This window comes from Oncorhynchus masou, chromosome 18 (assembly GCF_036934945.1).
Source record: "Oncorhynchus masou masou isolate Uvic2021 chromosome 18, UVic_Omas_1.1, whole genome shotgun sequence".
NCBI classification, from domain to species: Eukaryota; Metazoa; Chordata; class Actinopteri; order Salmoniformes; family Salmonidae; genus Oncorhynchus; species Oncorhynchus masou.
In genome coordinates this window covers 31,160,572-31,184,681 of record NC_088229.1, presented here as the reverse complement: position 1 = coordinate 31,184,681, position 24,110 = coordinate 31,160,572, and the positions used below count along the sequence as shown (strand labels likewise).

At 45.0% G+C, this 24,110-nt stretch overlaps 1 protein-coding gene across 1 annotated transcript in view; it reads left to right on the top strand.

Moving 5' to 3' along the window:
- LOC135504396 (rho GTPase-activating protein 39-like) overlaps positions 1–24,110 on the top strand; it is a 101,917-nt gene that overhangs the window by 73,410 nt on the left and 4,397 nt on the right. The window contains 6 exon segments of the mRNA XM_064922962.1: positions 9,401–10,037; positions 10,492–10,590; positions 19,449–19,522; positions 20,430–20,629; positions 23,486–23,577; positions 23,756–23,925. Coding sequence (XP_064779034.1) covers positions 9,401–10,037; positions 10,492–10,590; positions 19,449–19,522; positions 20,430–20,629; positions 23,486–23,577; positions 23,756–23,925 — 1,272 coding nt within the window.

Here is a 24,110-nt window from a genome sequence, read left to right as displayed (position 1 = left end):
TGGGATATGACTAAAGAGTTAATCAGGGTAAACTGGGACATGACTAAAGAATCAGTTAATGACTAAAGGGTAAACTGGGACATGACTAAAGAGTTAATCAGGGGACATAAAAGAGTTAATCTGGGACATGACTAAAGAGTTAATCAGGGTAAATTGGGACATGACTAAAGAGTTAATCAGGGTAAACTTATGACTAAAGTTAATCCTCTCTGGGACATGACTAAAGAGTTAATCAGGGTAAACTGGGACATGACTAAAGAGTTAATCAGCGTAAACTGGGACATGACTAAAGAGTTAATCAGCGTAAATTGGGACATGACTAAAGAGTTAATCAGGGTAAACTGGGACATGACTAAAGAGTTCATCAGCGTAAATTGGGACATGACTAAAGAGTTAATCAGGGTAAACTGGGATATGACTAAAGAGTTAATCTAAACTCATGACTAAAGAGTTAATCAGGGTAAACTGGGACATGACTAAAGAGTTAATCTCTCTGGGACATGACTAAAGAGTTAATCAGCGTAAATTGAGACATGACTAAAGAGTTAATCTAAACTGGGACATGACTAAAGAGTTAATCCGTAAATCATGACTAAAGAGTTAATCAGGGTAAACTGGGACATGACTAAAGAGTTCATCAGCGTAAATTGGGACATGACTAAAGAGTTAATCAGGGTAAACTGGGACATGACTAAAGAGTTAATCAGGGTAAACTGGGACATGACTAAAGAGTTAATCAGGGTAAACTGGGACATGACTAAAGAGTTAATCAGGGTAAATTGGGACATCTATCTATCTATCTATCTATCTTGTCCTCTCTCTCTCTCTCTCTCTCTATCTTGCTCTCTCTCTTTATCTATCTCGCTCTCTCTATTTCTCTCTATCTCTCTCTCTCATCTCTCTCTCCCCATCTCTCTCTCCCCATCTCTCTCTCTCTCTCTCTCTCTCTCTCTCTCTCTCTCCCCATCTCCCTCTCTCTCTCTCTGTCTCCCCATCTCTCTCTCTCTCCCTCTCTCTCTCAATTCAATTCAATTCAAGGGCTTTATTGGCATGGGAAACATCTGTTAACATTGCCAAAGCAAGTGAGGTAGATAATATATGAAGTGAATATATAAAGTGAAATAAACAATACAAATTAACAGTAAACATTACACATACAGAACTTTCAAAACTATAAAGACATTACAAATGTCATATTATATATATACAATGTTTTAACAATGTACAAATGGTTAAAGGACACAATATAAAATAAATAAGCATAAATATGGGTTGTATTTACAATGGTGTTTGTTCTTCACTGGTTGCCCTTTTCTCCATGGCAACAGGTCACAAATATTGCTGCTGTGATGGCACACTGTGGAATTTCACCCAGTAGATATGGGAGTTTATTAAAATTGGATTTGTTTTCGAATTCTTTGTGGATCTGTGTAATCTGAGGGAAATATGTCTCTCTAATATGGTCATACATTGGTCAGGAGGTTAGGAAGTGCAGCTCAGTTTTCACCTCATTTTGTGGGCAGTGAGCACATAGCCTGTCGTCTCTTGAGAGCCATGTCTGCCTACGGCGGCCTTTTCTCAATAGCAAGGCTATGCTATGCTGTACATAGTCAAAGCTTTCCTTAATTTTGGGTCCGTCACAGTGGTCAGGTATTCTGCCGCGGTGTACTCTCTGTGTAGGGCCAAATAGCATTCTAGTTTGCTCTTTTTTTGTTGTTAATTCTTTCCAATGTGTCAAGTAATTATCTTTTTGTTTTCTCATTATTTGGTTGGGTCTCTCTCTCTTTCTCTCTCTCTCTCTCTCTCTCTCTCTCTCTCTCTCTCCTTTGTCCTTGTCAGCGTTATAGGCAGTTCTATGGAACAACACTTGTTCTATTTTCTTCCCATGTTGTGTTGGAGATGTGGCAGTGTGTAGGCGATTCAGAGGGAAGGCGTTGTGAGGCAGCAGTCATCTCTGTGTCTCCCTGTCGTCTTCTCTCTGGGATTCACCTCCCTCTTGCCTCAAACTTCAGGAGAAAATAATGGCCACTGTCGACATCCTGTCGCCCTAGGAACAATGCAGAAGAAAGCTGCTCGCTCTCAGTTTCCTGTTGCCAAAGTCTGTGTTCCATTCCAGGAAAAGGGCTTTGCATCGGAGGTCCTCAACTCACATTGGGGTTGTTTTTAATCATGTTTTATCTGTCTTTTCCTGTGAAGAAATGACTTCACATTGATGCAGTGTGTTTTAGAAATATTGTGCATGAGTGTGGGGTGGATAGTAAATCCAAGAGAATTCTGACAATGACAAGTGAAGATGTTTAGCTGGTCCTCAGAACTAAAAAGTTTATTTTAGGCTTAGGGGTTAGGTTTAGGGTTAGAATTCAGGTTAGGGGTTAGCTTTAGGGTTAGAATTCAGGTTAGGGGTTAGCTTTAGTGTTATAATTCAGGTTAGGGGTTAGCTTTAGGGTTAGAATTCAGGTTAGGGGTTAGGTTTAGGGTTAGAATTCAGGTTAGGGGTTAGGTTTTGGGTTAGAATTCAGGTTAGGGGTTAGGTTTAGGGTTAGAATTCAGGTTAGGGGTTAGCTTTAGGGTTAGAATTCAGGTTAGGGGTTAGGTTTAGGGTTAGAATTCAGGTTAGAGGTTAGCTTTAGGGTTATAATTCAGGTTAGGGGTTAGCTTTAGTGTTAGAATTCAGGTTAGGGGTTAGCTTTAGGGTTAGAATTCAGGTTAGGGGTTAGGTTTAGGGTTAGAATTCAGGTTAGGGGTTAGGTTTAGGGTTAGAATTCAGGTTAGGGGTTAGGTTTAGGGTTAGAATTCAGGTTAGGGGTTAGCTTTAGGGTTAGAATTCAGGTTAGGGGTTAGGTTTAGGGTTAGAATTCAGGTTAGGGGTTAGCTTTAGGGTTAGAATTCAGGTTAGGGGTTAGGTTTAGGGTTAGAATTCAGGTTAGGGGTTAGCTTTAGGGTTAGAATTCAGGTTAGGGGTTAGGTTTAGGGTTAGAATTCAGGTTAGGGGTTAGGTTTAGGGTTAGAATTCAGGTTAGGGGTTAGGTTTAGGGTTAGATTTCGGGTTAGGGGTTAGGTTTAGCGTTAGATTTCGGGTTAGGGGTTAGGTTTAGGGTTAGATTTCGGGTTAGGGGTTAGCTTTAGGGTTAGAATTCAGGTTAGGGGTTAGGTTTAGGGTTAGAATTCAGGTTAGGGGTTAGCTTTAGGGTTAGATTTCGGGTTAGGGGTTAGGTTTAGAAGTTAGGGTTAGCGAAAATAGGATTTTCACAAGTACAGTAATGTGTGTGTGTGTGTGTGTGTGTGTGTGCCTGTGCATGCGTACGTGTGTGTGTGCAGGTCAGCTGTTGGTTCTCCTGCACCAGCCCGCAATTACTAATAACCCATCCACAAGCGACGACTATATGTGATGAAGTGAACATCTGAGGCCCATAGCTGACCCTATAACACTCTAACATAGAAAATGCATTTTAGACTACAGTTGGAGACAGTTGACATTTTTTGGGACGAGGGTGGAGGATGTTGTTGCTAGATTTAGATATGTTTCTGCTTGTAATTCCTGACATTTTGGTAGAGGCTATTTGTTAGTCAACTTGTCTATACTTAGATACATGCAGCTTCTCTTTTGTCATTATATGATGCCCTAGAAGACTGAATAAACCCTTGCTGGTCAGAATGTCATAAATTGATAGAATGATGTTGACATTGGTGAAGTTCTCTGTCATCGCTTCTTCTTCCGCGGAGCAAAGACGTTTAGCGAATAAAATACAATAACTCAACCCACCCCAAAAATATATATCTATAGAATTTCCGTGCAAAATGTCCAAATGACATCAGTTTGATGGGTGTCAGGAAATAAAAAGATGTGAAAACGACCATTATGTTTCTGAGAAGATTTCAGTTTGGCTTAGATGCATATTTTATGTGGTTGAAATACTATCAGTGTCAAGTGTCATCAGTGTGCAGAGATGAGGACGGAGTCAGGTTGCAGGACACAGAACTGAGTAAAATAACGCACTTTAACTCGAAAAAGAAACAACCATAAATTCCACGCAGGGAAAACACACCATAACACAAGCAGTCGTAAGACTCAACAAGGAACAAACACGCAACAAAACATATTGGGAACCAGAGGGTTAATTAGGGGAAATAATATTAACGTAATGGGAACCAGGTGTGTACAATCAAGACAAAACAAAATAGGGAAAAAAAAACGTAGATCGGTGGCGGCGAGAAAGCCGGTGACGATGACCGCCGAACGCCGCCCGAACACGGAGAGGCACCAACTTCGGCGGTGGCGCCTCCCCTCCGTCGTTAGACATATCATTTTACAGCAAGAAATGCTTGATTCAGCAGGAGGTAACTTGTAGGCTATGTAAGATGGCTATAGACCTACAGTTTCTATTTAACTCATCTGAACAGCAGGCTACAGTTCCCTTCACGTGCCATAGGCCTATTTGAAGTCCCCATCGCCTCACAATCATCACACAATCATCACACATACTGCTTTCATCCTATTCTACCACTTCACCACATCTTACCCATTACCGTTCTGGCCCTCCCTTCTCTTTATTTTCAACTCTCCATTTCGCAGCTTTTCTCTTATTGAATTAACTCTGACATTGTCCTTTTTACGCTACTGCTACTCTCTGTTCATCATATATGCATAGTCACTTTAACCATATCTAGTATCTACATGTACATACTACCTCAATAAGCCTGACTAACCGGTGTCTGTATATAGCCTCGCTACTCTTATTTTCACATTTATTTTTACTGTTGTTTTATTTATTTATGTATTACTGACACACACACATCACACACACACATCCACACACACACACACACACATACTTTTTTTCCTCCGCACTATTGGTTAGAGCCTGTAAGTAAGCATTTCACAGTAGGTCTATACCTGTTGTATTCGGCGCGCGTGACAAATAAACTTTGATTTGATTTGATGTTAACTATTCTGTACATTTCCAAAAGCATGTGGAGATTGGAGTGTAGGCTATTTGGCGTAGAGTTAGGCCTTAAAGCTTAGGCTTGTAGACTAATGCCAGATAACCTAAATACCTGAATGTCGCCTATAGATAGAAATTGCACAAGAATGATACATTTATAATTTTTTATACATTTATGGATTTTTGTCAAGGTATTGTTTTCTCGTTATTCAACACACCCGACACCTACCCGCCCTTCATCCACACAATATTTAATGACCCTAATCCCAGCCCCCCTGCGGATATGACCGCAGGGGACTGTGGGTTATGAGCCAACCCACGCTTCACAGTGTGCGTGTGTGTTGTGATTTGGGTTAGCCTAGTTTCTCAGTGTGCCTGGTTACATAGGCAGAGAGTTGTTTTTGTCAAAGGCTTTATCAACTCAAACCACATCCACCCCCATAACTTGTAGGCCCGCTCTTCTGCAGTAACTCTGAACAGCACAGCCTGTCTGTACAAACCAAAAAGAGAGCAAGGACTCACCCAGGCTGATTATACATTTGCGGCAGACAGGAAAAATAAAGGAGCTTTGATGGGGGTGGCTGAGCGCTCCGCTCCCCCACGCAAAGTGCCATCCATAAGGTGGCTTCGTCACCTCCACCAAGGGAGCACTGCATGCCTGGAGAAGCTCTCCTGAAGAGGGAACGAGAGGAGAAGACAGAGAGGCAGAGGAAAAGAGAGATACAGAGATAGAGATTATTTTCTGCTCTCAGCATCTCTCAGGTGAGTCAGTGATAGACTTGCAGGGTCTCATGCCAGTGGAGTGCTTCAGAGGAGCAGGATCATGTTTTGCTGGGTCAGTGAGTCAGAGAGATGACGAGTGAGATGAGAAACAGTATGGGGACAGAAACACTGAACAGTGGGATCGTTACTGAACACGTCAGAAACTAGGTCACCCTGCAGAGTGGAAAGTGGTGAGTACCAAACAACGTACCCTGCCTGCATCCACCAGACTAGACCGGAGGACCATCACTGGTGTAAAATGTGTGTGTGTGTGTGTGTGTGTATGGCGAGATTGTATCATGCAGTTCAATGAAAAGAATGGCCACCAACCACCCAGGTAGAAGGAAGAGATGAGGAGAGTCTGTATACTCGATACGGTAAGATAGAGGAGATGACACAGAGAGTGGGAAACAAAACACTGTTCTTCCATGTCTCAACAGATCTTATCCTGGCTGCAGTGTGTGTTGTGTTGCGCTGGGCTTGGGGACTGTGTATCTTTGCTTCAGAGCATTAATCATAGCAGTACTGTTACTGTAGGCGGTGGGATGGAGGTTAACTGCCTCTGTTTGTCAGCAGTGTGTTGTTGGTGACTCATTCAAGCTGAGTATTTGGGACTTATTTTCCCACACTAGCGCTTAGCGGGGGTCATGCTAGCTCCAACCCCATTCATCCATCCGCTATCCCAGCTGGGTCACATCACTCGACAACTGGTGCATACTCTAAACTCTGCTCTGTTCAATAAAACGCACCCTTACTCAATTTTTCATTTCATTTTTTTTAACTCGATCTGGACGACCTTATTAGAATTGTTGGTTTCATTCCAGGACTATTTTATTGCATAAATGGGAAAAAGTTTCTGGCAGCAGAAATGAAGCCAATCCCTCGTTTTCGAGGGGAAGCGTTTATTTTTTTCTCAGACTATAAGCATTGGGGAGAAGGTCCAGGCAGTCCCATTCTCCACCAGGCTGGTTACTGGCTGGGAGGAACAGAGTCATTTGTGTGGATACAGCCCAGCCCAGCAACCACTACAAAGGCACCAGAGTCCTAGATTTATGGCTCATTGCTCTGGTTCACTGGGGATAATATCATGCCTAGAAATGGGATCACTTACATTCAGGATTTACTGTAGGCCCTTCTAAGTTGTAGACTCGTCGTGTACACTTTTACTGGGTATGTATGCTTATGTCTTGGTATAGTAAGTCTCCAGCGAGGGGTTAAGTTACTGACTGTCAAAACTGAAAGTGATGGCCATCTTGAATCCTCCAATCTGGAAGCAGGCTTGTCTTATGGGTGTGTGCATGTACCAAGTGCTCCAATGGGCTGCTATATGAAACTCCTACGTTATACAGATGAACACACACTCGTGTAGAAATAACCTACGCGTGTTCCACGGTTCGTTGTCAGGTGTGTGGGAGAGTAACTTGGCAGAGGCAGCCTATGCTGTACAGGGAGACTGGAGACTGGGAGCTGAGTGCTGTGTGCATGTCGGTTACATTGGCTTTACTGAAATGTGGTTCAAGCCCACAGAAGCCATATCATTCACTGTAGTATATGGAGCCTGACTTAACCCCCATGGAAATGACTCTCCCGAAGGCCTCCAGCAAGAATGCCGGTCGGGAATGGAAATACGAAGGCGTCCTAAATAACCCGGCATCAGTAATTAGAAGGATTGGTCTGTAATAGTGGTTCTTTTGTACAAACACTAATGTAAAAACTAACACAGTTAACCAGGATTTATTTGAACCCAATTTGTGGGAAATGTGGCGTTAAGACTGGGTGTCCTAATTTCTGGAGCTTTGGGAACCTGTCCAAACAAGTTAGGCCAACTCTCTCTTGTCTGTGTAACTTGTGAGTGTTTTCCACTGTCCCTGGCTAGCTGTGCCTGGTTTGAAGGTGCCCCTGCTTGCCCTGACCCTAAATGTGCCTGAGGAGCAGTGTATTGCCCTGTTGTCTGCAACCTAGTCTGGGAGAGGACAGTGTGATGGCCAGGACACTGCTGAGCCCCGTCACACCACACAGGACACTACTAAACCCAATCACAGACTATCACACCACACACACACACACACACACACTGACCAGGAAGACTAGACACTGAGAGCCATCTGGGACAAACAGAGGCAGAGGAAATGAGAGTGAGAGGTAGTGGACTAAATGAGGAAGAGGAATTACATGAGAGATGGAAAGAGAGAGGAAGAAGGGATTGATGGATCTCAAAGCACTATGAATACCTGTGACAGGCAGCAGATGCAGCCGTTTGAGTGAGAGGGAATGGATTGTTGGGAAATAAAGAGGGGAGGAGAGAGAGAGAGAGGTTAAGGCCAATGCTGCGTGGCCAAAGCCAGAACGTCTTAATCTTGTGTCCCCTCCGAGGACGGATGGTTTGGCACCCAGTAATTCCCTCAGGCCTCCCTCGCGCTTAATTACCCAGCTAACAAGCCTTACACAACCCCTTTTTTTAATCTTCATCTGAGCCTGTTTAACCAGCCACTTCGAAACGGTTACATCATGGAAATTCAGCATTGGCCACTAAGACCTCTGTTTTCAGCTTAGACTTATTTGTGACTGGTACCTCCATGGCCGTGTTTTATACTGTGCGATGAATACAAATGATGTGGGTTTGGAGAAAGGCTTTGTTGGCGTTAGCGGGTCGTAGAGGAGCTCCAGACCTGCTGAGGGGGGTTAGGGTTGGAAAGCTTTGGACCTGGGCTATGGAAAAATACACCAGTTATACTGCTGACCGACAGCCCACATGGTTCATATCACCATTCTGCATAGTTTACTGCACCGCTGAAAACATTCTCATGCGGCTTTTGTTTTTTAATACGACCACATTATGAAGGCCGTACTACAATGGGGACGTATGTCTGTTCGGGCTGGTCTGTAAAATGGGGGTAACCATCCCTAGACCCTACCCACACAGCTCTGCCAGAACGTTAATGAAACCCCTGGTATCTGTTTAACAGATCTGCCAGACTTCTGCTCTAGTGTGGTATTACATTGTAAATATGACATCATAGGGTGAATATGAATGTAAAGCCCATATGTCAAGGTTATTGTTGGTTATTACAGTTTGTTCTTCTTTGGGCCGTGTAATTGAGTCTGACGAAGACTTTGGCGACACATTAGTGTTGGTTCAGAGGAAGACTCAGTATTGTTATGATTGGGTTAGAATTAACTGGATGTTCCAGAGTGGGAGAACCATGGGGGATTTGATATGATTCATTGCATAAAGTGGACAAATTGATATCATATTATTAGATTAGTGAAAGTAGTTTAATAAAGGCCCAGTGGCAGTGGGAGTGTTTCGGCTTGAGGGAAGGGAAGCAGACAGGAGAAGAATACAGTGAGTGGGGGATGGATGTTATGTTACCGTATGTGTTTCGATGCGATTTCCATATTGGGTCACCTATTTCTGGAGTGGGATCTGTGTGAGTGATTCCAGGTTCTACTCTGAGGTGGAATGAGTAAACGGATCCTACAGTATGCACGCACGCACACACACACACACACACACACACACACACACACACACACACACACACACACATCATAATGCACATGCTCTACAAACCTTTGCAGCATCAGACACATACCATCAACAAACAGTAATTCACATAGGATTCCAGCTGTAGCGTTTGTCTATGCCTTGAATCTTCCTCTCCTTCCCTCTCTCCCTCTGTTTTCTTCTCCAGGCAGGAACACTGGAATCCAAGGCCCAGTCCGAGTCCTCATCACACAGGGGAGGTAATGGTCACGGGGGAACCCGGGGTTCTCCCCATAGAGTTGTCGTGACTGGAGACAGAGGAGAAGGTGGGGGAGGTGGAAAAGGAGGTATGGGTTACCAGTACCCTTACACCACCCTCTGCAAACCTCCTCCAGACGCCAACATGGTGGACTGGGCCAGTAAGAACCTGAACCAACACACTCAGGGCCTGTTCCGGCGCCGCGTCTCCATCTCCAACATGCTCTCCTGGAACAGGGGCTCCATTAAGAAGCCCATGCTGATCACCAGCGACCGCACAGTCAAGAAGGAGGCCTGTGAGATGTTCAAACTGGTCCAGGCCTACATGGGGGACCGTCCAGCCCGGCTGGAGCGCCGTCACGCTGCCCTGCTGGTGGTCACTAAGTGCTGGGGCATGCAGGGCCTGAGGGACGAGTTGTACGTCCAGCTGGTCAGACAGACCACTGACAACCTGAACCTGAGAAGCCTGGAGGCCGGCTGGGAACTCATGGCCATCAGCCTGGCCTTCTTCTCCCCCTCACCCAAGTTCAGACGCTACCTGGAGGGGTACATTCAGAGACATCTGGAGCCCTCCAACGACAAGAAGAGTGAGTGGCAACACCGCTTCTATTGATAAAATGTTTTTTTCTGTTTATATAAATCTATGAATGTTTTTCTGTGTTTACCATTGGTTGTGGGTTGGTGAAGGTTGTTGTTTCCTGTGGCTGCGGATTTTTGGTGTTTTGGGGGTAAATACGATTGGTTTGATTAGACTAGAATGCATCCAGAGGTGTGTTTGTGTTTCCGGTATTCCCGTGTGGTCAAAAACAGCCAGTTGATATTTCCAGCTATTATTATCTGGGATTCAGGCCAGATCAAACAGGATGCAGCACTGGAAAAGTGAGAGAAGAAAAAAAAGGAGGGGGGAGTAAGGTCAAAGTTGAGAGAGCCCAGCACAAAACACCATCATCTGTTTTTCAGATCTCCACACGGAGAAGAGTTATTGCGATAAATCTTTAATCAAATAACGTTTTCACTTTCCGCCGTGTTTGCCACTTACAGTCATGCAGCACATTATGGAACAACAGGACATGAAGAACAAGAAGAATTCAAAGTCCCGGAAGAAGAGGAAGCAGAACAATGAGGAGGAAGAAGAGGAGGGTGAGTTTCACTACGGCAACACTTGTTCATTCATACAGGAGGAACATTGAGAGGGAGGATTAACCCCACAGTGTCACCCTCTTAGAACTGACACACTCACAGGAGAGATTAACTAGCTCTTTTTCTATATGAGATTGATCGTTGAAGGTAATTGCACACATTTGCATCACCACAACGCTTTTTAAATGAGAGTAGCAGAACCACACAAAGGAGCCTTGAGATCCAAGCGCCAGGTTGTCCTGTTTCCCTCTGTGCTGTATCTCTGTTGCCCAGCTGAGCTGGCTTGCACACTCTGCCAGTCGTCCTCCCTGGCCCTTTCTCCTCCTAACCCTCTGGTCTAAAGAACAGTAGTGACGCTGTCTTGGCCATGGCTGAGGATGGCTTTCTTTAGAGCGAGAGGAGACACCACCTACCTATAGGAAATATCCTCACACATACAGTTGAAGTCGGAAGTTTACATACACTTAGGTTGGAGTCATTAAAACTCTTTAGTCATGTCCCAGTTTACCCTGATTAACTCTTTAGTCATGTCCCAGTTTACCCTGATTAACTCTTTAGTCATGTCCCAGTTTACCCTGATTAACTCTTTAGTCATGTCCCAGTTTACCCTGATTAGCTCTTTAGTCATGTCCCAGTTTACCCTGATTAACTCTTTAGTCATGTCCCAGTTTACCTATTTTGTTATGGTCTCCCTACACCTAGTGACCTGTATTCTAAATAATATAAGCAAAAACAACTTTAATTGGAACTTCAAGCGGGCCTATTTATATAATGAATATGAATTCAGAGGGCAGAAATGATGAAATATTAAAGCATTAGACCTCCCACTGAAGGCGTCAGTCATATCCCAGTTTACCCTAAAAGTCCTACTTAAATCCAAATGGGTTCTGTAACAGATTAGTAAGTACGTCTCACAGAAATGTTCAAGATGGGGTGAGAAAACCAGGATATCAGTTTCCTTTCAGGACAAAACAATTAACAGCTGTGCCAAATAGATTGCAAAATAGTTGTCCCAGAGATTAACTCAAATGTCCCAATTCCATGATTAGCTCTTTAGTCATGTCCCAGTTTATGATTAACTGATACATAAAACAACGCTGGATTTAAACCTCAACATTTTTCAATTAAGATTATTATACAACATTTTGGCCACCAATATAATGTTATAAATATGGGGGATACAACCATCCCAGCTCTGCACATTTTGCTGCAAAGAGACAGAATCATTAGATCATTTGTTTGGTAGCTTCTTTTTGGTTGCAGGTTCAGGAATGGATGAAAATTGCAACATTTACCTTGAGAGAACTCTGCAAATAGCACTGCTGGGTGATTTAAAAAATCATAATCAATTGGTCAATAATATAATAATACTCTTATCAAAAATGTGTATGTTTAATTTACAATCTGTAGAAACTATGAGAATAGAACGGTCCAGAACTTTTGAGAAACATCACAGCACAGTTGAAAAATTGTGTGGTCTTCAGAGATAGATGGGAGGGGTTGAGGGTAGCTGAACGGGGTTGAGGGTAGCTGAACGATGGGACTAAAAACAAACTAAAGAGAACTATTGTAAAATACTTTGTGTCCATAAAATGTATATACAGTTGAAGTCGTAAGTTTACATACACTTAGGTTGGAGTCATTAAAACTCGTTTTTCAACCACTCTACAAATGTCTTGTTAACAAACTATAGTTTTTGCAAGTCGGTAAGGACATCTACTTTGTGCACGACACAAGTAGTTTTTTCAACAATTGGTTACAGACAGATTATTTCACTTATAAATCACTGTATCACAATTCCAGTCGGTCAGAAGTTTACATACACTAAGTTGACTGTGCCTTGAAACAGCTTGGAAAATTCCAGAAAATGATGTCATGGCTTTCGAAGCTTCGGATAGGCTAATTGACATCATTTGAGTCAATTGGGGGTGTACCTATGGATGTATTTCAAGGCCTCCCTTCAAACTCAGTGCCTCTTTGCTTGACATCATGGGAAAATCAAAATAAATCAGCCAAGACCTCCAGGAAAAAAATGGTAGACTTCCACAAGTCTGGTTCATCCTTGGGAGCAATTTCCAAACGCCTGAAGGTACCACGTTCATCTGTACAAACCATAGTATGCAAGTATTAACACCATGGGACCACGCAGCCGTCATACTGCTCAGGAAGGAGACGCGTTCTGTCTCCTAGAGATGAACGTACTTCGGTGTGAAATGTGCAAATCAATCCCAGAACAACAGCAAAGTACCTTGTGAAGATGCTGGAGGAAACAGGTACAAAAGTATCTATATCCACAGTAAAACGAGTCCTATATCGACATCACCTGAAAGGCCGCTCAGCAAGGAAGAAGCCACTGCTCCAAAACCACTATAAAAAGCCAGACTACGGTTTGCAACTTCACATGGGGACAAAGATTGTACTTTTTGGAGAAATTACCTCTGGTCTGATGAAACAAAAATAAAACTGTTTGGCCATAATGACCATCTTTATGTTTGGAGGAAAAAGGTAGAGGCTTGCAAACCGAAGAACACCATCCAAACTGTGAAACACTGGGGTGACAGCATCATGTTGTGGGGGGTGCTTTGCTTTGGGGACTGGTGCACTTCACAAAATAGATGGCATCATGAGGCCGGAAGGTTATGTGGATATATTGAAGCAACATCTCAAGACATCAGTCAGGAAGTTGAAGCTTGGTCGCAAATGGGTCTTCCATTTGATCCCAAGCATACTTCCAAAGTTGTGGCAAAATGGCTTAAGGACAACAAAGTCAAGGTATTGGAGTGGCCATCACAAAGACCTGACCTCAATCCTGTAGAACATTTTTGGGTAGAACTGAAAAAGCATGTGCGAGCAAGGAGGCCTACAAACCTGACTCATTTACACCAGTTCTGTCAGGTGGAATGGGACAAAATTCACCCAACTTATTTTGGGAAGCTTGTGGAAGGCTACCCGAAACGTTTGACCCAAGTTCAACAATTTAAAGGCAATGCTACCAAATACTAATTGAGTTTATGTATACTTCTGACCCACTGGGAATGTGATGGAAGAAATAAAGCTGAAATAAATCATTCTCTCTACTATTATTCGGACATTTCAAACATTGGTGATAAATGAACATAAATTGGTGATCCTAACTGATGTAAGACAGGGAGTTTTTACTAGGATTAAATGTCAGGAATTGTGAACAGAGTTTAAATGTATTTGGCTAAGGTGTATGTAAACTTCTGACTTCAACTGTAGCAGAAGTATAAGTAAACAGTAGCTGTTTGTTATAAAGAAGCTGTTGAGTGAGTGTGCTTCCTACTACAGACCACAGCTACTTTCATTATGTGTAATTGTTCTACAGCTAGCAGCACTCTCGGCATGGTCAATCAGTGACGTACTCTGACTCACCCCAGCTCTCTGTGTGTCATGACATTCCTGTTGATGTTGTTTGATTCTGTGGATTCATTTGACCAATCAGATGGCTCCTCACAGCTGTGTCCCAGCATGATGCAGCGTTCTGCCCCGAGGCCAAACACACCGCGTCTTCCACACCAAGACCCAGCCTCAGACACCAGACCACATCACAGAGTTATCCGCAGCACTGCTACCAGCTGTACTAGTACTGTGACAGAGAGAGTCGACTCACTGCACTCCATCATCAACGAGACTATAGCGCATGGGAGAGGTGAAGAGAATTGAGATGGTTGTTGACTCACTCCCCGCACTGCAGTAGAAACCAGTTAGTCATACTCCACATCCGCCCTGGAGTGTTGGCATCGAGGACAGAGGACCTACTGTCTGTGGGAGACTGGTTGTTTGTACTGTAGGGTTGGGTGATCCATACTCTTTTACAGATATGGGGCACTGGACAAATGATCCAGCTTCCTGTGATCCAGACCCCAGTCTACAACAGAGGCCCTATGATATGGGCTCAAGTACAGGTAGAGATGAAGGGAGGAGGGGTTTGATGGGGACGGTCGTAGGGATGTCCTGACGGGAGGGAGGTGGCGTCTTTATGGGCTTCACCAGCTGCCTCTCCGGGCCCAGGCTGCTGAGTGGGCATTGTTCTGGGCAGCATTTTGGGGCCTCAGATCCAGCTCTTCATCAAAAGAAGAGAAAGAGGGTGTAGAAGGTTTGTTTAGGTAGTGCCCGACTTCTCTGTGGCACGTTTTAGAGCGTGTGGCTGACAATGGCTGGGGAGGCCTGTGCAGCCAGGCATTGTGGTAGCAGCAGTGGGCTGTCCTGGGAAAGACGCTCCCAGTGAAGGGGGAGAGTGGGCTATAGGAGTGGGGTGGTTGGGGCCTCTTCTCCTCTCTGTGGAGGATTAAAGGTTGGCACCAACACTTATTTGTATGCAAATACTCTCTTTACGTTTTCTCTATCGTTTTTTCTCTGGCCCTGGCTGTCCCTGTTTAGCATTGGACACTAAGCTGAGGCTCAGGCCACAGGCACAAACAGGCTGCTAGTGGAGAGGAATGAAGAGACCGTTGCTCTTTTCTGTCACCTGCTTTATAGATACCCCCCATCCCCCATGTCTATTTCTCTTTTATGCATACATACACATCCATCCACCTCTCTCTCTCTCTCTCTCTCTCTCTCTCTCTCTCTCTCTCTCTCTCTCTCTCTCTCTCTCTCTCTCTCTCTCTCTTTCCTTCTCTCTCTCTCTCTCTTTCTCTCTCTCGTTCTCTCTCTCTCTTTCTCTCTCTCTCTTTCTTCTCTCTCTTTCTCTATTATCTCTCTCTCTTTCTTTCTTCTCTCTTTCTCTTTTTTAACTCTCTCTCGCTCTCTCTCTCTCTCGCTCAAATCTTTCTCTTTTTCTCTCTCTCTCTCGCTCCCTCCCTCCTGGACGCTCTCCTCTCTCTCTCTCTCTCTCTCTCTCTCTTGTTACTCTCTTTCTTGCCTCTCTCTCTCTCTCTCTCTCTCTCTCTCTCGTTCTTTCCTTGTGGTATTATACAGGTATTGCACCCACCAGGAAGTGTTTATTTTTATTTCATATTGTTTTAACTAGGCAAATCAGTTAAGAACAAATTATTATTTTACAATGACAGAATGAGGAGAATGGATGAGGAGTAGGAGTATGCCACAGCAACAATCAGAGGAGAGGATAATACATTCAAGATTGGGAGGGGCAGAGGAGAGGAGTGAGGACAAAAACTGGTTGAATCACACCATTTCAAGAAAAACATTCAGTGTGATGATGTTGAATCAATGTGGAAAATTGATTGGGCTTGCAAGTCATCATCAACGTAAGGGAACTCTTTTTTTTCACACAACGTTTTACCAGAATCACAGCTGTGTATTTACAGTAAAAATGAATCAATCATTTCTCCATGAGGACCCTATGATATCTTTGCACCCTTCTCTCTCTGTTGTTTCATGAAACAGTAAAGTTGGGTTGTGATTTTAAGGGTAAATTTTTGTTGTTCTTGATTTCACGCTGAATTCACATTAGCTGACAACTCAACCAAATGTCAATCAAAACTAAACATGGAACTGGCGTCTGTGCCCAGTGGGAAGTGAATAAAAGAGGATGAGAGGAGAAGAGAAGACTAGGGATCTAAAGAGAATACTGTAGGGAAGAAAGAAAGGACCTGGAGTTGTAGCAGCAGTCCCAGCAGCAGTCCTGAGCCAGAGCGATGTGTGTGTGCTGCAGTCCAGCAGCAGTCCTGAGCCAGAGTGAAGTGTGTGTCCTGCAGTCCCAGCAGCAGTCCTGAGCCAGAGTGAAGTGTGTGTCCTGCAGTCCCAGCAGCAGTCCTGAGCCAGAGCGATGTGTGTGTCCTGCAGTCCCAGCAGCAGTCCTGAGCCAGAGCGATCCTGAGCCAGAGCGATGTGTGCAGTCCCAGCAGGAGTCCTGCAGTCCCAGCAGCAGTCCTGAGCCAGAGCGATGTGTGTGTGTCCTGCAGTCCCAGCAGCAGTCCTGAGCCAGAGCGATGTGTGTGTCCTGCAGTCCCAGCAGCAGTCCTGCCTGAGTCCAGCAGCAGTCCTGAGCCAGTGTGTGTCCTGCAGTCCCAGCAGCAGTCCTGAGCCAGAGCGATGTGTGTGTCCTGCAGTCCCAGCAGCAGTCCTGAGCCAGAGCGATGTGTGTGTCCTGCAGTCCCAGCAGCAGTCCTGAGCCAGAGCGATGTGTGTGTCCTGCAGTCCCAGCAGCAGTCCTGAGCCAGAGCGAAGTGTTGTCCTGCAGTAACAGCAGCAGTCCTGAGCCAGAACGATGTGTGTGTGTCCTGCAGTCCAGCAGCAGTCCTGAGCCATAGCGATGTGTGTGTGCTGCAGTCCAGCAGCAGTCCTGAGCCAGAGCGATGTGTGTGTCCTGCAGTCCAGCAGCAGTCCTGAGCCATAGCGATGTGTGTGTGCTGCAGTCCAGCAGCAGTCCTGAGCCAGAGCGATGTGTGTGTCCTGCAGTCCAGCAGCAGTCCTGAGCCAGAGCGATGTGTGTGTGCTGCAGTCCAGCAGCAGTCCAGAGCCAGAGCGATGTGTGTGTCCTGCAGTCCAGCAGCAGTCCTGAGCCATAGCGATGTGTGTGTCCTGCAGTCCCAGCAGCAGTCCTGAGCCAGAGCGATGTGTGTGTCCTGCAGTCCCAGCAGCAGTCCTGAGCCAGAGCGATGTGTGTGTGCTGCAGTCCAGCAGCACAGAGTCAGAGATCAGAGACGGGGCCTTGGGAAATGACTGCCCTGCCTCTTAAACATGTGTTTTTACAGCCAGATTAAAGAGAACTTCTCTTGAAACAACTCATATACAACTTTCCCCTTCACCATTTCTGTTACGAAGCACTACGCCCACTATGTTTGAACATGTTGACGACACTGTAAACACGGCTGGAAGAGGAGAAGGGAAAGTGTTTGTTCTGGACTGAGGTCATCAGGTTTGTCCTGTGTGGCCCGTCACCTCTCTGACTCTCCCTGTTGAGGCCTGCTTGGCCATGTGGCCTCACAGCTGTGCTCTGAGGTGAATGACCCAGTAGTATGAATTCTGGTGTCTACTCTTCTAAAACGATGCAGTGCCATAGTAACAGTAGGGCCTGGTCGGGCTGATGAAGGTTCCTCCTTGGTCATAGTACTCCTCTTTCTCCCCCTCTCCTAGTCTCTGGGAGGGACCTGCCTAATGTGTGCCTCTTCCTTTCCTCATTTCCTCATTCCTCACTTATTTTCTCCTTTGCACCCCAGTATCTCTACTTGCACATTCATCTTCTGCACATCTACCATTCCAGTGTTTAATTGCTATATTGTAATTACTTCGCCACCATGGCCTATTTATTTCCTTACCTCCCTTATCTTGTCTCATTTGCTCACAATGTATTTGGACTTTTTTGTTATTGACTGTATGTTTGTTTACTCCATGTGTAACTCTGTGTTGTTGTATGTTTTTTTGTTTTTCTAATTTGAAACAAAATAGCGTGTTGGTTACTCATGAATGAAACAAATAACAAGAAAATACTGAGACAAATACAAAACAACAAAACGGAACGTGAAAGCTATTACAGCCTATCTGGTGAACACTACACAGAGACAGGAACAATCACCCACGAAATACAAAGTGAAACCCAGGCTACCTAAAACAAATCAAATTTATTTATATAGCCCTTCGGTTCCCAATCAGAATGACAACTCCCTAGAAAGAAAACCTCACCTGACTCTGATTGAACATGGCCAAGATGTTCAAATGTTCATAAATGACCAGCATGGTCGAATAATAATAAGGCAGAACAGTTGAAACTGAAAGCCTGGATGCAAGGAGTCATCCCCTGGGGCATGGTCCTCAAGAGAGAGAAAGAAAGAGAATTAGAGAGAGCATATGTGGGGTGGCGCAATCCCAATCAACTAAAAGAACCCCACTATGCAACACCCCTACTCAGCCGCAAATACAAAAAACAACATAAACCCATGTCACACCCTGGCCTGACCAACTAATTAACGAAAACACAAAATACTAAGACCAAGGCGTGACAGCTTTATCTTGTCCAGGTCGCAGTTGTAAATGAGAACTTGTTCTCAACTGGCCTACCTGGTTAAATAAAGGTGAAATAATAATGAATCAATCATTTCTCCATGAGGACCCTATGATATCTTTGCACCCTTCTCTCTCTGTTGTTTCGTGAAGCAGTAAAGTTGGGTTGTGATTTTAATTACTTTTCCTCGGCATTGAAATCCATCTCATTTCCGTCTTGGGTGAGAATAAAGTCCTCCCTCTCCCACCATGTCAGTTCTGTGTGATTCATTCGATTTATGACAGAAGACAATAATCACAAAATCTTTTTTAAAGCGTCAACATCTCGTAGTCTCTCAAAACGCAACTCATCTACCCTCGGCCAAAACCGCGGCGGCTGTTTTGGTGCTGAGGACATGCTTTCACCTGTTTGCCATAAATCTGTGTCATGTGGATGTTTCACTACCAGCGTCTGTAGCCAAGATGCATTTTGGTTCTCACAGTTAGAACAAGATGTGTAGGCCAATGCCTCAGTCGCTCATTCAATGCAGCCTTAATATTGTTATATGGGCCTGAGATACAATAGTAGTACTTTGCTCTAGTAATAGTTCAGCGGTCAGTGTTTGACGTCTCAGTGGCTTTAACCTTGAAGCACAGCTGTTCCCTACAGCTCTATATGCTGGGTTATATTACTCCATGCTGGCTGGGCACGATTCTCATGGAATATGCAGAGCTGATATCCAAAATGCCCCGCGGTGGACAGATTTGGTTTTAATGATTCATTGGTAACAAGATCTGTCGGTGGATCTGTCGGGTTTTATCACTGTGGAACAGAAGTGATACGGCCTCAACACTGAGGATGTTGACATGCAGGCAGATAGAAAACAGCAACGGATTGTGTTACCGCCTCAGGATTGGTCAGTAACGGTGTCTGTCATCTCCCCTCTCTCCAGGCCTGCCAATCAGCACTTATGCCAAGTACTGCTATCGCAAGCTGCAGAAGGTCGCCGTCACTGGGGTCAAAAAGGTAGGAAGGTCATCCTAAAGCACTATTAAAAGGTCCAGGGAGGGGGTGTCAGACAAGGACAGAGGGGGTTGCACCATCTCTCACTGCTGGTCTGGATGGAGGTTTCATTTACAGACTTTCTGCTGCAGTTTTATACTCTAATGATCTGAAGGGATATTGGGACTCCAACCCTCCCAGCAGACGAAGGGAAGTGGAACATTTCTATTGTTTTAATGAGTCAGTGTTGCCCCTGAGGTTAGTGTCGGCCGTGAAGCGTGGCACTGACTGAAGCATTCTGGGAGCTCTCACATATGTTAGCAATCATTGCACTGGGCCCTTAGGAGTCCTCAGCAAAATAGGCACTAATCTGTAAACCCAAACTGAGGTGGGGGGGTTACGACAACTTTTTAACCCCCCCCCTTCCGTCATCCGCTCTCTCCCCATCCACACTGGACACGTGGAGCTAAAGATGGGGTTCAAGTCTGAGCTCACAGCCCAACCAACCCTCCATCAGTGCAGCAGCAGTCTCCCAACCTCCACCCTGTCCTCTGCTGTGTCCCACCCTGTAATCAGCTTGCCCACAGCCGGCACACTGCAGCCTTACTGCAGCCCCAGGCCAAGCACTTTTACTGGGGGTTATATTTAACCCTCTGAGCTGCTGAGATGGAATCTGGGCTTTAAATATGGCCCGGTATCTCCTTCTACTGTATACAAGGGAACTGACCTACAGTTCAGCTGTGATTACTGTAGGGAAGTTACAGTAGTGTGAGAGACTCCAAGTGGGCCTCAAGTAGCTTACCTAGATAATGGGCTAGGGACAGCTTTCAACCAGTTCTAAACTTAATCAATAGACTTGTGGTTCTAGAGCTGTGCTTAGAGTCAGGTCCTGTCTACAGAAGACTCTAATGTATTTTTTTCCTTCTCACAGGGTCTAAGGAAGCCCACCCTGGAGGAGTTAGACCAGGGGAGGAATGCTATTGTGACCCCCTCTCTGTTCGGCAGTGCTCTGGAGGAGATCATGGAGCGTCAGAGTGAGCGGTTCCCGGAGCGCAGGCTCCCCTGGGTGCAGGTGCAGCTGTCCCAGTACGTCCTGGCCCTGGGAGGGGCCAAGACAGAGGGAATCTTCAGGTGAGTAGTCACACCAGCACACCAGGCTGGGCTGCAGACAGAAGGGGTGGAAGGATGGAGGGGGGCAATGTTGGTGGCAATGGGATAAACATATGGTACCAGAAACAGTCTCTGCAGATGAGGATCACTCTGAGGTATGGGGTAAGTGATGTTATGGGGGTAAAGAAAGACAGGTGTGGAAATACAGTTGAGCCTCGGTGGCAAACATGGGATGCAGAATAAGGGCCAGATTCAATCCGATCTCGTTTTGTCTGCTATACATGTTTTAAAGGTAATGTTCCCGCATTCGGGGAGACCACATTCACGGTAAACGCTGAATATGTCGGCTCAATCGGAAATTACCTTTAAATGTCAATCAAGGTTTTTAGCGGATCTTCCATGGTCCGGATTGAATCTAGGCATAAGACTGGGTCAGAGGCTTTGCTTCATCAGTAAGAAGCAGTACAGTCAGGGCTGCTCCTGTTCTGATACTCCTTTCCCAGCCCAAGGCCAGCAGCATTACGGGACCCGCCAAAAGCCTCTATCACATTACAGCATCATTGCGCAAAATGGTTCGCAGCATCATCTTGGTATGTGTGCAACAAAAGTTCATCATTCACCTTCTGCTACTATTTCTGTCAAGCCGTCTACGCATACAGTTGGATAAATCCAACGTATCCACCACACAGAACACTCTGCCTGCAACTGCCTCTGCAACGCAATGCTGCAATGCAAACACAGTGTTCCATTGGAGATGAATGTACTTCTGTACCAAAACGCAATGACACTGTCAGTGTGATCGAGGTGTGAGACTCCCATTGGCCGGCAGGGGAGCAAGTTAGCCTGAAATCAAAAGAGAAAGAGTCTATGTTAAATCACTTAAACAAACACAGCATCCCTTGAAGGGGTATACTACAAAGCAGGATCAATGAGTTAGTCAGCTAATTGTGATGACCAACCAGAAATAACTATTGACTTTCTGCTTCATTAAGAAAGCTAAACTTAGATATGTGTTTTTGGTTGTTGAGTCGATTAGCCCATTCCTATTTCAAGCTCATCTTCCTAATGTAAGAACACTTAGGCCAGTTAGTGCTAACTCATTGATCCTGCTTTGTGGTATACCCTTCAGGACCTATGGGCTTTGGTAAACAAACAAGCCATCTGGTTAACCTGGGGACGTTAATCATTCACTGACTGGGCTGTGGAGAAGAGGAGAGGACTGCACCCTGTTCTCTCTGATTCAGACTCTCTCCTGGGGCATCCATATAGACGTCTGCAGCTCTGACGACCCCCCTCCCTGGTCTGGCTCAGACTCTCTCCTGGGGCATCCATATAGACGTCTGCAGCTCTGACGACCCCCCTCCCTGGTCTGGCTCAGACTCTCTCCTGGAGCATCCATATAGACGTCTGCAGCTCTGACGACCCCCCTCCCTGGTCTGGCTCAGACTCTCTCCTGGGGCATCCATATAGACGTCTGCAGCTCTGACGACCCCCCTCCCTGGTCTGGCTCAGACTCTCTCCTGGGGCATCCATATAGACGTCTGCAGCTCTGACGACCCCCCCTGGTCTGGCTCAGACTCTCTCCTGGGGCATCCATGACGTCTGCAGCTCTGACTCTCCCCTGGTCTGGCTCAGACTCTCTCCTGGGGCATCCATATAGACGTCTGCAGCTCTGACGACCCCCCTCCCTGGTCTGGCTCAGACTCTCTCCTGGGGCATCCATATAGACGTCTGCAGCTCTGACGACCCCCCTCCCTGGTCTGGCTCAGACTGAGACTGGGTGGTCATCCAGAGAGATGGTAGTTCAAACAAACATTAATATGTTTGACTTTACCAAATGATACATATTCAGACTAAATGCCTCTCACATAACAAAGAGTGAAAATGCACCAGATAAAGCTCTTGCCCTGTCATGCTTCAGATAACATCTAGGGAGTTTTTACTAGCCACCGTGCTTCTACCTGCATTGCTTGCTGTTTGGGGTTTTAGGCTGGGTTTCTGTACAGCACTTTGTGACATCAGCTGATGCAAGAAGGGCTATATAAATATATTTGATTTGATTTGATAACAGCATCCAGTAATTAAAGACATTGTTTTATGCGTGTGTAATGTAAATACAGTGGGTATAGTTTCCCCTTTCTCTCCCATTTGTGTTTTCTCTGCACACAATCTCTGTATAAGTTCCTCTTTGTCTAAATTCTCATCACAGACTGACAGATTGTGGACTGTATATAGAACAAAAAAGGAGATTGATATGAACAAATGTGCACATTATTATTTTAAGCCAGTTCTCATTTTATGAGTCACATCTCCCTTTTGTCAGGTGTGTGATTTGAAAATGGACAGGAAATCAGTTTATTTTAAAAACCATGCTATGGAAGGATTGTCTTTATTTTTATTTTCTTATTTAGCTTCAGGGTTTATTTATTTTTACTAGACATGGGTCCCTGTGTCAGGGATATGACTGATGTTGTCCTTGTGGCTCTGTGATTTTGCTTAGGTTTTTCTTCTTGGCACAATCAGTTCCCTTGTAATAGATACCTCCGGACGTGTAGCACTGCTATGTCCATGTCTGCGGATATGAAATGACTTTCATACTAATTATATATAAATGGTATTGCATAACCATGTCCACCTGGGTTCACATATCCCCCATGTGTGGACTAGACCTTGGCAACATGCTAAAGTCATGCTGTGGTTGTCCCTGGGCTGCTTAACGGGGTTGCTGCACCACCTAGTGGGGCTATGTCACAATCCAAGAACAATGGCAATACTCTCATACAAGTATTCAGTCATATTGAAATAGGAGATAAAGCTATTACTTCCTTGTCTCCAGGGGCTGTTATACTTCTATCTGCTGTATGTCTCTTCCCTCAGGGTGCCTGGAGATATTGATGAGGTGAATGCACTGAAGCTGCAGGTGGATCAGTGGAATATTCCAGAAAACCTTGGCGACCCCAACGTCCCAGGTAAGAAAAATCCCTGTCGTTCTGGCTCTATTTCTCCTCTTTGCTGATGTCTTTCTTGAATTGAGCAACTATCTATTGCCTCTTTCCAAATATGTGTTGTAAAGGCTGGAAACACTACTGTATATAGTGCAGGCTGCACACCATTGTGTATTGAAGGGAGTGTATCTCTCTCCTCTAGCGTCTCTGCTGAAGCTGTGGTACAGGGAGCTGGAGGAGCCAGTCATCCCTCAGAGCTTCTATAAGCAGTGCATCAGTAACTATGAGGATCCAGAGGCAGCGATCAGTGTGGTGCAGTCTCTGCCTGAGTTAAGCAGGCTGGTGCTCTGCTACTTTATACACTTCTTACAGGTAACCCTCCTACATATAGGCCTCTCGTCTCTACCCTCGCTATCGCTCTCTCTCTTTATAGGTTTATCTGTCACTTTGTTTGTTTTGCAGTTATAACTACATAATACCTGTAGGTTTTAATATAAACAGAATTAACAAACACCACATAAATGTCTCTGAGCTTCACTTTCACCCTAAACTCACTC